The sequence below is a fragment of the Doryrhamphus excisus genome, linkage group LG3, assembly GCF_037039965.1.
Source record: "Doryrhamphus excisus strain RoL-2023G ecotype Guam linkage group LG3, RoL_Dexc_Guam_v1.1, whole genome shotgun sequence".
NCBI classification, from domain to species: domain Eukaryota; kingdom Metazoa; phylum Chordata; class Actinopteri; order Syngnathiformes; family Syngnathidae; genus Doryrhamphus; species Doryrhamphus excisus.
In genome coordinates, this window is record NC_136359.1 from 17,379,677 (window position 1) to 17,391,658 (window position 11,982).

An 11,982-nucleotide genomic window follows, 5' to 3' on the forward strand; every position below is an offset into this window, starting at 1 on the left:
AGTATCGATATTTCAGTATCGGTCCGCACATCACGAGCAGCAACAGAGAAGTCAACCACCACTGACTTGTTTTTTTTTTTTTTTTTTTACCCCATATTGACAATGTTCGTCACAAACTGCGCCTTTGGGTGGTATGTAGTACCTTATAGTAACTAGATCAATAACATATTTGTCGATTATTATTGCCCATAGACGTGTTCATTTTATTTTCTCCGATGTCCGGTGCGCGCCATGCTAGCTTGTTATGCTACATGGTGCTCCTGCAGCTACTTCTTGTTTTGTGCTTTACAGACAGTACCAATGGATGACTGCATCTAGATTTGTGTTAACTGTTTTACCTTTACGCGAGCACAATGGCGACCCAGAGAGCACTCCCTCAGAGTAAAGAAACTCTGCTTCAGAACTACAACAAGAGACTGAAAGACGACATCAAGTCTATCCTGGACAACTTCACCGAAATTATCAAAACCGCGAAGGTAATGTTTGTAGCTCCCCTTTCACACCATAGACGTCACTGGGTCTAAATAGCTAGAGTCTTCCTAAAGATGCTAAGCCACACTCATAATTACAGCGTTTTTTTATGTGAGAAATTAGTTGAAGGGAGCTCACAGACCAGTTAGAATGTGAGTGGAATGCGCGGAAACAAATAATAATCAAACTTATTGAATAACATTATAGAAGTGGCTATCAGCACCTAAGTGTCGTGTGTGAGAAGTCGAAAATGTTAGAGAGCCTACAATGGGGTTATACTGTAAACTCCAGACTTCCATTAATTATAAGACTATGAGGGTATAGTTAGTACAATAGTCAGTGTGAACGTGTGTCTTTTTCAAATTGTTTCTACTCCTCATAGCGTTCCACAATAATTACTCACTCATTTTGTCTAAAATACACAGGCTGGGATGCTTTGCTTTGCGCGGGAGTAAAATAATATGATGTCAAACACCCCCGTTTTATGCACTGAGCCCAAAACCGAGAGCTGAACTTGACAAAGTCAGTTTGTAACCACCGTTGCAGTACTGTTTAACTCTGTTTGGGGAACTCAGGTTTTGTTGAGGTGCATCTTGAGCACAAAGCCAGGGTTTGTTGAGCAAGGCACTTTCCCTTGGCTCTTGATGAGGAAAGCAACATACCTCATGCTTCGATACACAGTACCATACACAGAATAACCCGTTTGCATGCCTGAGTTTTCCTGTATACATGGAAATTGTAAACATTCAGGATATCACGATCAAAACAACCCAGGGATGATAATCAGGTTTTTCAAAAGGGTTATTGGTGTTTACGTGGCTGTGTGCTACCAGGTTATTTCTAATATTCCGATCATGATAGAGTTATTTGACTGCATGTAAAACCCCCATGTCTTTCTCTTTTCTGTGCATTCTGAAGATATAAAAACAGCTAAAAAAAAAAAAAAAAAAAGAAGCAGGTAATTAATGCATATTATCAGACACAGCTTTGGCACCTACAAAGCCGACTATTAAAACACGTCCAAAAACCCATAACTATGTGTTATGGTTTTATAAACATGTTGTGACCATGTACTAGCAGGCACATTTATGATAACAATATTTATAGTATTTTTGCTGTGTTTTGGTCATTTTAAGCATTACCTTCCTACCCAGGTGCATTGTTTTCACATGGCAACATTGAAACAATCACTGAATTGATGAAGTCTACATTAATTATAACATTTCTTGAGCACCACTTATCATTGTACTCTGTTGATGGCCCATTTTTGTCTTCTTTCCATTCACACACTCAATACAAGTCGGTGCTATAATGTGTAATTTTTTCCCCCCGATTCATTCATCCAGATAGAGGATGAGACGCAGGTTTCTCGAGCAACTCAAGCAGAGCAAGACCATTATGAGATGCATGTTCGAGCAGCAAACATTGTAAGTATAATCACGCTACACCAACAACACAAGAACAGGAAACATGAACTGTTGCACGACTTTTAGTGTTACCTCAAGTGAAACTCGTAGGAATGGCAGGATTGACTTCAACAGGAACACCAGCAATTTTTTTCATATTGTTCCAATTTTTTGTTCAAGAGATGAGACTATGGTACCAGATTGGGTCCATGAGAACCAGATTACTTTTTAACATACATTTTAAACGGTCCCTGACATGATTCATCAAATTTGGTCAAATATGTTATATATTGTCTGTAATTATGTTCTACATTGTTTTAGTTTTGAACACCAACGGTAAATTTGTAAAAAAAAAAATACTTTTAGTTCATGGAACCAAGTAGCTTGCAGCTCAGCCTCATTTCCAGAAGTGACATCATCACTCAGCTAAAGCAGAGTAAACACACTTCTCAAGGTAGATCGTCAACTTGGTTCAGTATATTTATCATCAAAGTGGTGGTCATGCCAAAACGTGTTGGTGCTGGATTTTCACGGTATCTGAGTGATACTGTAAGTTTATTTTCTTTTCCGAAAGAGGATGGTTTAAGACAACAATGGATGAAGCAAGGACATTCCTCATTTACTAATTTAATTACTAATTTACTAATTTATTATATCTTATTCTGCCACAACAAGTTGTGGACCAACCATACTGTGCAACATTTTCTGCAACTGTGAAAAAAAGAATAGACACTACTGTAGATGCACCGGCATTTTCTGGTCTTTGAGGAACATTAGTTTGTTGGGTTGACGCTATTATGTAATGGACTGTCCCATATACGTACATAATAAGGTAATGCAATCATTTGACATGTAGTTTTGCTTTATTACAGGTAAACTGCGTGCACTAATCACTATTTAGTTACACTGCATACCCATGTGGGAACAATGTCCATTGCACATACATAAGTGTAAATAAGTTGTGTGGGAGCTTGGTCATTTCATGCCAATGCACACCATTTTATTTGTCATGAATTGTGTGCCAAGTGTGTAATTTACATGCATGAACAGAATACAAACAGCACACAAACTAGTCTTCACTAAGTAAATGTATACACTGCATTGCCAGTACGGAGGCAAAATGCATGTACAGTAAGTGTAAACACCACTATACTGGATTGTATAGTGGTGTTGAAACGGGTTAAGTTGTGTGAATTATAAAGTTTAACAGTAAAATACACAAGTGACGGCAACATTACATAGAAAATACAAAATTATATTTTATCGGTTAGTGCTGAGCATGTGTTGGTGCATTATCAGGTACGTGCGGGCGAGTCCTTGATGAAGCTGGTTTCGGATCTGAAGCAGTTTCTGATTCTGAATGACTTCCCTTCGGTGAATGACGCCATCAGCCTCCAGAACCAGCAGCTGCGCTCACTGCAAGAGGAGTGTGACAAGAAGCTGACGTCGCTACGGGACGAGATTGCCATCGACCTGTACGAACTCGAGGAAGAATATTACTCCTCCAGGTACAAGTAGGCTCATACAGTACTAGCCACGCCCTCCCATCTCCCGCAGTCCCGTGCCCTCATCCTCACCATTGGCCAAAAAACCGCACCACCACCACCATCATCATCCATCTGTAGCTGTGAGTGACTGGTAAATACACACCATGCAGTGTGACATAGCGCCCCTCCCCATTACTGCTTTATGGAAGATGTGGTATTTGGTCAACTTGGACCAAAGTTTAACTTTATAAACAGCTTGAACTGAATATCAGTAAGGTATTTCTAGCTCTAAAAATATGAGAGCAAAGCAAGTACTCTATGGCCCAACATTTGGTGGAAATCGTTTTAAATTAGCCAAAAAAGAATTGTATTTAGCCTCATGGGAAGGTAAATTTAGAAAAGGCTGTAAATTCAGAAATATAGTTTAAACTGACTAGACAACAAGACATTAAAATTACATTTATTTATGGACAAATGTGTTTTTTATTGTGACTTTTCATATCATGAGGTGTTTTTTTTAACAAATACGAAAAATAGCGCTCTTAAATGAAAGGTGTATTCGAAAATGCACTCAGTGGCTTCTTAATTAGGTACACATTTGGTCAGACTGTTATAGACACCCTTTTGCCTTTTGAATTCTGTTCCTGCACATCCCATCTTTTGGATGGACATCTGGATACTGTGTTGTGGGCTATTTGAGTGCTAAGAACTCTAGAAAGTGATGTCTACTTAGTCACCTTTCCGGCAGCCTTAAACAAGATACAGTCACCCCTCGTTTATAGCGGTTAATTGGTTTCAGACCCGACTGTGATAAATGAATTTACTGTATATGATATATGCATATATATCTTAATAAATTGAATATTTTTGTAGTTGGCACCTAGAAAACCTTTTCTAAGACACTGTTTTTAACATTATTAGAGCCATGTAGACATTAAATAACATCCCTATAGTCACATTATATAGTCATCGTTTACATCACATTGCACAACTCGCTGATAAGTTAGCCTCAAATGTAGTTCTTCTAAATTTAAGAAGCCACAAACCTACCACTTTCGCACGGAATTGGATAACTTTTTTTCACTCTATCATGTTGGACATACCATGGCTGACTTTATGACTTCATGCAGGTAACGTTTCAATGTTTTGTGTCATTATTGCCGCCTAGTGACCGGAATACTATATATCAATTGTATTTCATTTCTTCATTATTTTCTGGAAAAAAAATGCAATATAGCGAGGGAGCGATAATCAAAATGCACCGAGTTGCAGGTTTGTATGTATTTAACTGAAGTTGAAAGTGTACCTAATTAAGTGGCCATTTTTCATCACATTTATATAATTTCTCTGAAGTAAAATCTGAAGTGACGAGTAGATTTTGGGGAATGTAGTTTTTCCACCCCAGGCTTATATACGCCCAGGGTGTAAATATACATATAGACAGTGTCACGTGGTTGAACATGTGTGCCAGTGTTTCCCATAAATCAATAATGATTGAAGAAATAAAAGTAGCAGGGAAAACATACTGTAGTTTGTCTTGTTCTTCTATAACAAAGCATTGAAAGGCGCGTGTGTGTCATTTTTGGCCTCGTGCTGGGTGTGGGCCTGTGTCACTCACTGCATTTGTCCTGCTTTCCCCTCCATCATCAACTAATCATCTTAAAGTGTTGCTCGGTATTGGCTTTAAGTTCAACTGCAGCTATTGTCTTCCAGTTTCTGGTGTTTGATGCTTAACTTTCCATGCTTGTCTCTGACTGATTGAGCTCTTTCAGGCGTATGATTGTGCTTGTTCTAACTTGGCGCTCTTGTCTGCTCCTCTCCTGCTCCGCTCTACCTCTGCTGCACTGATTCTTTGCCTGCTGCTGACATGCCGTCACTCAAAGCTACAATCAGTGGGATAGCGTTGACCTGCCCTTGTGTGAGGCATATCGGCGACGGGACAGTTGGGCCTCCCCACGCAGCAGCTGCAGCTCGAGTCAAGGAGACAATGAGGACACGGATGGACCCCCCACACAGGAGGTCAACCCACAAATCCATCTCAATGGAAACGCAGGCACCGTTCCGATCGAGAAGTCCTGAACATGGAATTGTGCAGTGGTACTGATGTCAACCGTCAGTTTGTTACCTTGCGGGAGTAAGTATTAAAAAATAATGCGGAAGGCTGTAGATGAATACATTCATGTGTTTATGCAGAAATTTTATTTCTAGTTATTAAATCATTTTCTTTACTATATCAGTATTAAACTAGCCCAACGAGCTTGTGTTGTTTGTCCACTTGCCTTCTGCCAAATGCGGCGTTTCATGAGCCAGATTGTCCAAATCATGTTTTATTTGTAGTAAAACTCATTTGAAATCCAACCAATTCCTGCTTTTTTTTTCTCCAACAAACAAATTCTATGAATAAACATGAATTGTGTTTTTTTTCTGTTTTTTAATGGACAAATGAAGTGGAATATGTACATTATTTACAAAGCACAGCATGGTCAGAGTAGCTCCACAGTAAAGTGAGGCTGAAAGCTTCAACCTCTGAATATGATTTTGGACATACATGTAATTATTGTCCATTTTTGTAATAGTATTCGCTGGTGGGCTGAGCAGTTTATTGCAATAAGACATCTTAATATCGGCGATTCATCTTCTTGAACTTCTCGTAATGGTAGTCGTCAGTAGCCTTTTCGTTATTTGGTCGTTTGCGGACGTTTTGTGGTGACGTTGCTGTGGAATGACAAGGTTAAATGAGAATTATGTTAAACAACAAAACCAATATGTCCCCACTACCAACATTTGTGCATGAGTTTGTACACTTACTCTCTGGGCCAGGTTTCTCTGTGTCTCCTACACGCAGTGGCCTTGCTTTGGGTTCCTCTCTGTGTCTGTGGTGCCTCTGAGGGGCATTGGCATCCTCGTGGTAGACTGGAAAGATCAATATGTTCAGCGGGCTTTTCTCTTATGCAGTTAGCAAATTTACACAATGGTTAAGCTTACAGCGGTTGTGCTGGACATAGTTGACAGCGATGTTGGTGGGAACAAATGATGTTCCGTTGTCTTTTTTCTTGTTCCTTTGTTCTGCTATTAGCTTGGCTTTGGCCTCCTCTGTCTGGATGATATTCTTTATCTTTGCACTGGGACATAAATTGATATGGTTAGTTAAAAAATTGTTTTTAAGGACCTTGCAGATCATTCTGAGAGTCTACGCACTCTATCCCAAGGTCGACCTCAGGGATCCCACTCAACATCTGATTGGATAACATCTCCTCTGTCTTTTTGGCGGAGTTGACGCGGATGTTCTCAGGCAGCTCATACAGATGGTCCTCTGCATTTTTCACCTTGACTTTTTGTTCCTCTGCTTCCACAAGGCCCTTCTTTCTTCTTAGCTCTGTCTCAATATATTTCATCCTAGGAGGATTTATTTATTAAACATGTTAGACACTGTAACTGAAATTACATCAGTGAGTATGTTATCACACATATCTAAATTTGTAAATGTGATTATGTCCTATGGAATTTAAAGCGTACAGATAAGACAAATAAGGTGAGAAAAATCAGAGGTGAGTAACGCATACATACATGTCTGCATCTTCATCTCTTCTGTTGGTCTCAGCAGAAAAGGAGGTACCCAAATTGAGGTCTGTGTCATCCTCTGTCCTGCAAACAGATAACATTGCCGACTACACCAATGTATTCATTACCAAAAATAACAGTTTTAAAAGATTTACTTACATGTCTCGGTTGCGATCTTTGACTTTCTTCATGTCAACAACCCCCCCGGTTTTCAGTTTAAAAGGGTCATTCTGTAGAATGAGTGGATGTTGTCATTGACAGCACAAAACAGACTCCATTATACAAAAACTTTTCAAATAAAAAAACTTTATAACAGGCTATTTACATCAATCTCAGCCTCCGGTGGTAATTTTTCTCCAACTAACAAGGCAGTCACACTGTGGGGGGAAAACATAACAGCAACCATGGCCTTGTAATTAGGTTACATTATAAATATCAAAAATTTCAGTAGCTTAACAGAAATGCACCCATACCTGACTCCGTTCTGCCGTCGTCGCAGACTCTGCAGCTCTTTGGCCTCTTCTACTTTAGATCTAAACACAACAAGAACATTTAGAAAAATGTTTGACTGGAGGCAAGTCAACTTATAAACGTATGGTGTGTTAATTAATATAAAGTGTCATAACCTCGAGGACCAATGTGCAGTTAGCTAGAAAGATGCTAGCTCCAGTCCCATTTTGTTGTAAAAGCTGTTTAAGTGTTTTACCTGACTTCTTGCGTTGTTTCGTCTTCTTCCACATCCGAAGAATCCTTTCTTCTTCTAAAATTCTTGCAGGAAGGCATTTTAAAACAGCTTTAACTGTAACGTCGGCGAGTGAGTGGGCCAAAATGTATTCGTCAGAGGAGGACAAATTAAAAGGTGCACAACAACAGCGCTCCACTTCCGGTCTCTTTAGATAATCAAAACAAACATGGCGACTTCCAGGCAGGTCGGCAGTATGCTGGCTAGCTGGGCGAGACTTCTTCATCCGTAAGTTTGTATTTGTCACTATCCAGGACTGTGCTAGATTTTAATTGTATAGGGAATAAAACATAGTTATAAAAGCATTAAATGTTTCCCAAGTATGGCTAGCGTTTGGCGCAGATTGAATACATTGAATACGAGAAATTACTTTAAAAAATCACACAGATAAGTCTCGTTTTGCCTCGTTCTGAATGACACCTTTATCTACCTGATTAGCGCTGTACGAATCTAGCACGCAAGAACACGTTCAGGTTTTGTAGTTTTCAACTACAGGAACTAACCTTTGCCAAAGTTAATACGATACATTTTATGATCTCATATTTGGCGTTGGGAAACACACTAGAACCGTTCTTGTACTACTTCTGGCATTTATTTAACGCAGTTATTGCACTGTCACTAGTAGTCATCTGACTTACATTCGAGAGGTGGGCGGATCGATTCAAATGTCGATATCAGCGATACCAGGTCTTTGTGTATTTTCACAAATACTGTATCTTTGTTTTTGTTCAAATATATTGTTGTATTTATATATTGGTACAGTATATTGTTTCCAAATAAATAATAATTTTGTGGAAATAGGAGGGCCAAAAAGCCAAATAATTTCAATGAGAGCTGTTTTTGTTAATTTTGTACTATTGACTTTATTCTGCTCAAACATATTGTATGTATTAAAAGGCAATAATAATTTTACCATTTTGCAGATAAGGTCTTATATTGTTTGTGTCATCAGCAAAACGTGACAAGATTTCTTGTTCGGGAAAAAACTGTCCAGCTACAATATATAAATTAATGAATCACACAATAAATGAAAATCAACGCGTTAATTTTGCCAGTGTTGTCATCTGAGGAGCAATGCAAGGTGAGGTGAGCCCCTCAACACAAATGAGCCTGTATGCCCAATTTGTCCAAAAGGGGTGGCAACAAAAAGGGGGGGGGATTACAAATTAAATTGTTGACACAATGTTTGTTTGTGTCTTTCTGCTTTTTTTCCTGATTACAGAGTCGCCACAGCGGATCTTTTTATCCGCATATAGTTAATACAATTTTTGTATCATAAAATGGACAAGCATCAGTGCTAGAGATACTTCTTTTTTATTGACTTGTTATTGAAAATGTATAGTATCAACCACCTCCATCCATTTATAGGAGTATACTGTATTTGCCATGGGCCTGGTACTGTTTAAATGGGTGGTGTAGAGGAATAAAGCAACTCAACATTGGCTAAATCGATCAAACATCATACAGTATCATAGGGTATGTATTACTTATTGTAAGTGAAGTTTATTAAATGGTGCTCAACTTCATGTTATTTCTGCTCGCTAAGAATTTGGGGTCCCAAATACTACTTTTATCTCAACTGTGCATGGGAATGTGTAAAGTGTAATGTGTGAGACTTTTCATAGTATTAACAATTCTTGTTTGTCTTGCTGGCAGTGGACCACAGAGCGGTGGTTTTCATTGGCTTTCGTATGACACGGTAGTCAAGAGCAGATGGCCTCAAAACCCCCACTGGTTTGTCCCTGGTCTGTATTCCCCACAACGTCTTTGTGTGTGATTGTCAGCCATGCTTTTTGTTACAAAGGCAATGGTATTTTATTAATTTAATTTAATGGTATTTTATTATTTTTTATGTGACTTCACAGGAAGGGGTATGTTTGTGCAGACACAGGACACGCCAAACCCAAACAGCCTCAAGTTTCTGCCCGGACGTATAGTTCTTGAGTCGGGGACTATGAATTTTGCTGGACCACGTGACGCTTACACATCACCCTTAGCCAGGTATCTTGTTTCTTCAAGACAATTTAAGATTGAGATAGTCTTTTGAATAAGTTCACTAATAAAAATCCAATTAAATCATGCTGGCAACTATATAATTTGGACAGCTGCCCATTTCTATATGGCACAAGCATCCTTATAAGAACAAAGTACAAAGTATGATTCTCTGAAATAATACAATTGGTGGAATTACAACACGGCTCATTGCACGTTGCTTCTTTAAACTATTGCTTAAAGTAATTGTTTTTTTTTTTTGCTCCTTAAACACCGTGTGTGAATTACAGTGATTTTTCCTGAGGTGTAATATTAGAATGCATAACCGGTGCCTCAGCAAATTGTGTATTGGTGTTTATCCACTTTTCCATATTTCAGACAACTATCCTATTTAGTTTGTGACATCATTGATTCCTGCTTAAAGAACTGCACTGGTCATTTGACATCAATGAAACATACTGTGTTTTGTTTTGTCTGTAGACAGCTGTTTAGGATTGATGGCGTCAAGAGTGTCTTCCTGGGTCCCGACTTCATCACCATAACCAAGGTATAGCACATCCAGCTGGATGATATGTACTGTACAGTGAAATCTGATAGAGTTGTCCCTCGTTTATCATTACATTGGAATATAACACATAGAGGACTTCACAGTTCGACATTTACAAAAAGGAGTAAGAAGAAGCAAAGCTTATTTAATCCAACCCCATATATCTGCTTCACATCAATCACAATACATTTGTTCACTCCCTGTATTCCAAATGTACTCTTTTTTTTAATATTTTTAAATACATGGGAAAATGATCAGAGAGTATAACAATGTGGTACAATACGAGTGAATGTTGCATTATAAACATTTTGGATTACATTTTGTGTAGCAGGTTATTGATTGTTTTATGCATAATTTGTTCTGTTTGAAATTTTAACAGATACGCACATTTTAGCAAACTTTGTGTGCTTTCTCCAGAAAAAAATGCCGCAATATTGGCTGCAAAAAAAAGTTGGCGCTCTTTCGTGACATTATAGATGTCATTAACATTTAGTAGCGAGGAAAAATTACTGTTTTGTCCCTAATTTAGGCTGATGAAAATCTGGAATGGAAAGTAATCAAACCCGATGTATTTGCTGCCATTATGGACTTTTTCACCTCTGGGCTTCCTGTCGTCAATGAAGATGCCAAACCTAGTGAAGATACTGGTAAGATGTTTATGGCTAAATGTATATTGCCAGGCATTTATGATGGAATCTTTTCCTCTTTCCAGCACCATCAGATGAGGACGATGAGGTAGTTGCAATGATCAAAGAACTTCTGGACACTCGAATAAGGTACTGTGTGTGCCGTTGATGAGGTTCTCTTAAGAAGTCAACATCCATCACTCTGTCACAATCACTGATAATTGCTACATTTCCACTTCCCTCAGACCCACGGTGCAGGAGGATGGCGGAGATGTTGTGTATCGAGGATTTGATGATGGTGTGGTTAAACTGAAGCTGCAGGGATCCTGCACCAGTTGTCCCAGCTCTATTATCACATTGAAGAGTGGAATCCAAAACATGCTGCAGTTTTACGTCCCTGAGGTTGAATCTGTTGAGCAGGTTGGTGTTGACTCCACGGAGGGTTTGCAAATGTGGCTTATCAAGTACCTAGCTTCTAGCAGCCCCCCAACCCCTGACCCCCCACCTCACCCCAGTCACCGGAAAGTGACGAGAACTACCTCTAGGTCACATGGTTGATTCCAAGCAGTAAGAGAACGATGTTTAGACGGCAATGGTGGTGAACTTCTTATGTTTTTCACAGGTGAAGGATGAGGAGGAGGAGGAGGCTGCTCAAGTGTGACAGACGTTCAACAAGGACAACTTGAGCCCATTCCTCCTTGCCCTGGCCAATAATATGCCTAGTGGGAGTAATCATCATCCATGGTTACTGATATATCAACCGTCATACTAGTTTTCTGTACATTAAACACGTATTTCAAGACAAGAATGTATTTGTCATCACAGTTCCCTCTAGCTATTCCAAATGGCTTTCATATTTGAACCGCACAATATTTATGTGAATAAAATAATCGTAATGTTTCCGTGTCTACCTATCAGTATGTGTATTTAAAAAATATATAAATAATCCGTTCTTCGAAAAAATAAGGTATGTAGAGGCATCGGGTGAATCTATTTGGCCTGTCATTGTGCTGTGATGTTGACTGGCGCGACACGGATCTGCATCCGTCTGCCACGTCAGGATAGACTACGTTGACCGTGCAAGCCTGACTGACAGATCCGACTGACGAATCAGAGAACACGCGGAAAGCATTTCTTGTCTCTGATTTGT

The 11,982-nt window shown here is 39.1% G+C and overlaps 3 protein-coding genes across 4 annotated transcripts; 2 read left to right on the forward strand and 1 right to left on the reverse strand.

Annotated features, from left to right (window-relative positions):
• The first annotated feature begins 3 nt into the window (after window positions 1-3).
• med22 (mediator complex subunit 22) lies at window positions 4-5,750 on the forward strand. Of its 2 annotated transcripts, XM_058070877.2 has the most exons (5): window positions 4-131; window positions 292-476; window positions 1,818-1,898; window positions 3,177-3,385; window positions 5,248-5,750. In XM_058070877.2, the coding sequence occupies exons 2-5, from the start codon at window positions 354-356 to the stop codon at window positions 5,441-5,443; spliced, it is 609 nt and encodes a 202-aa protein (XP_057926860.1). In that variant the 5' UTR covers window positions 4-131; window positions 292-353; the 3' UTR covers window positions 5,444-5,750. The 2 variants fall into 2 exon arrangements, with proteins under 2 accessions (XP_057926860.1, XP_057926861.1); XM_058070878.2 differs by lacking the exon at window positions 5,248-5,750 and having other exon boundaries at window positions 3,177-5,231.
• On the reverse strand, window positions 5,624-7,803 carry lg3h9orf78 (linkage group 3 C9orf78 homolog). The gene is made up of 9 exons (XM_058070874.2): window positions 7,632-7,803; window positions 7,399-7,458; window positions 7,251-7,302; window positions 7,085-7,155; window positions 6,932-7,009; window positions 6,563-6,760; window positions 6,350-6,486; window positions 6,173-6,277; window positions 5,624-6,079 (listed from the first exon to the last, which is right to left on the reverse strand). Exons 1-9 carry the CDS (start codon window positions 7,706-7,708, stop codon window positions 5,982-5,984), a joined length of 876 nt encoding a protein of 291 aa, XP_057926857.1. The 5' UTR covers window positions 7,709-7,803; the 3' UTR covers window positions 5,624-5,981.
• On the forward strand, window positions 7,799-11,732 carry nfu1 (NFU1 iron-sulfur cluster scaffold homolog (S. cerevisiae)). Its single transcript, XM_058070875.2, has 8 exons — window positions 7,799-7,895; window positions 9,324-9,412; window positions 9,533-9,668; window positions 10,140-10,206; window positions 10,736-10,853; window positions 10,919-10,982; window positions 11,078-11,252; window positions 11,455-11,732. The coding sequence occupies exons 1-8, from the start codon at window positions 7,837-7,839 to the stop codon at window positions 11,491-11,493; spliced, it is 747 nt and encodes a 248-aa protein (XP_057926858.1). The 5' UTR covers window positions 7,799-7,836; the 3' UTR covers window positions 11,494-11,732.
• Window positions 11,733-11,982: the final 250 nt, after the last annotated feature.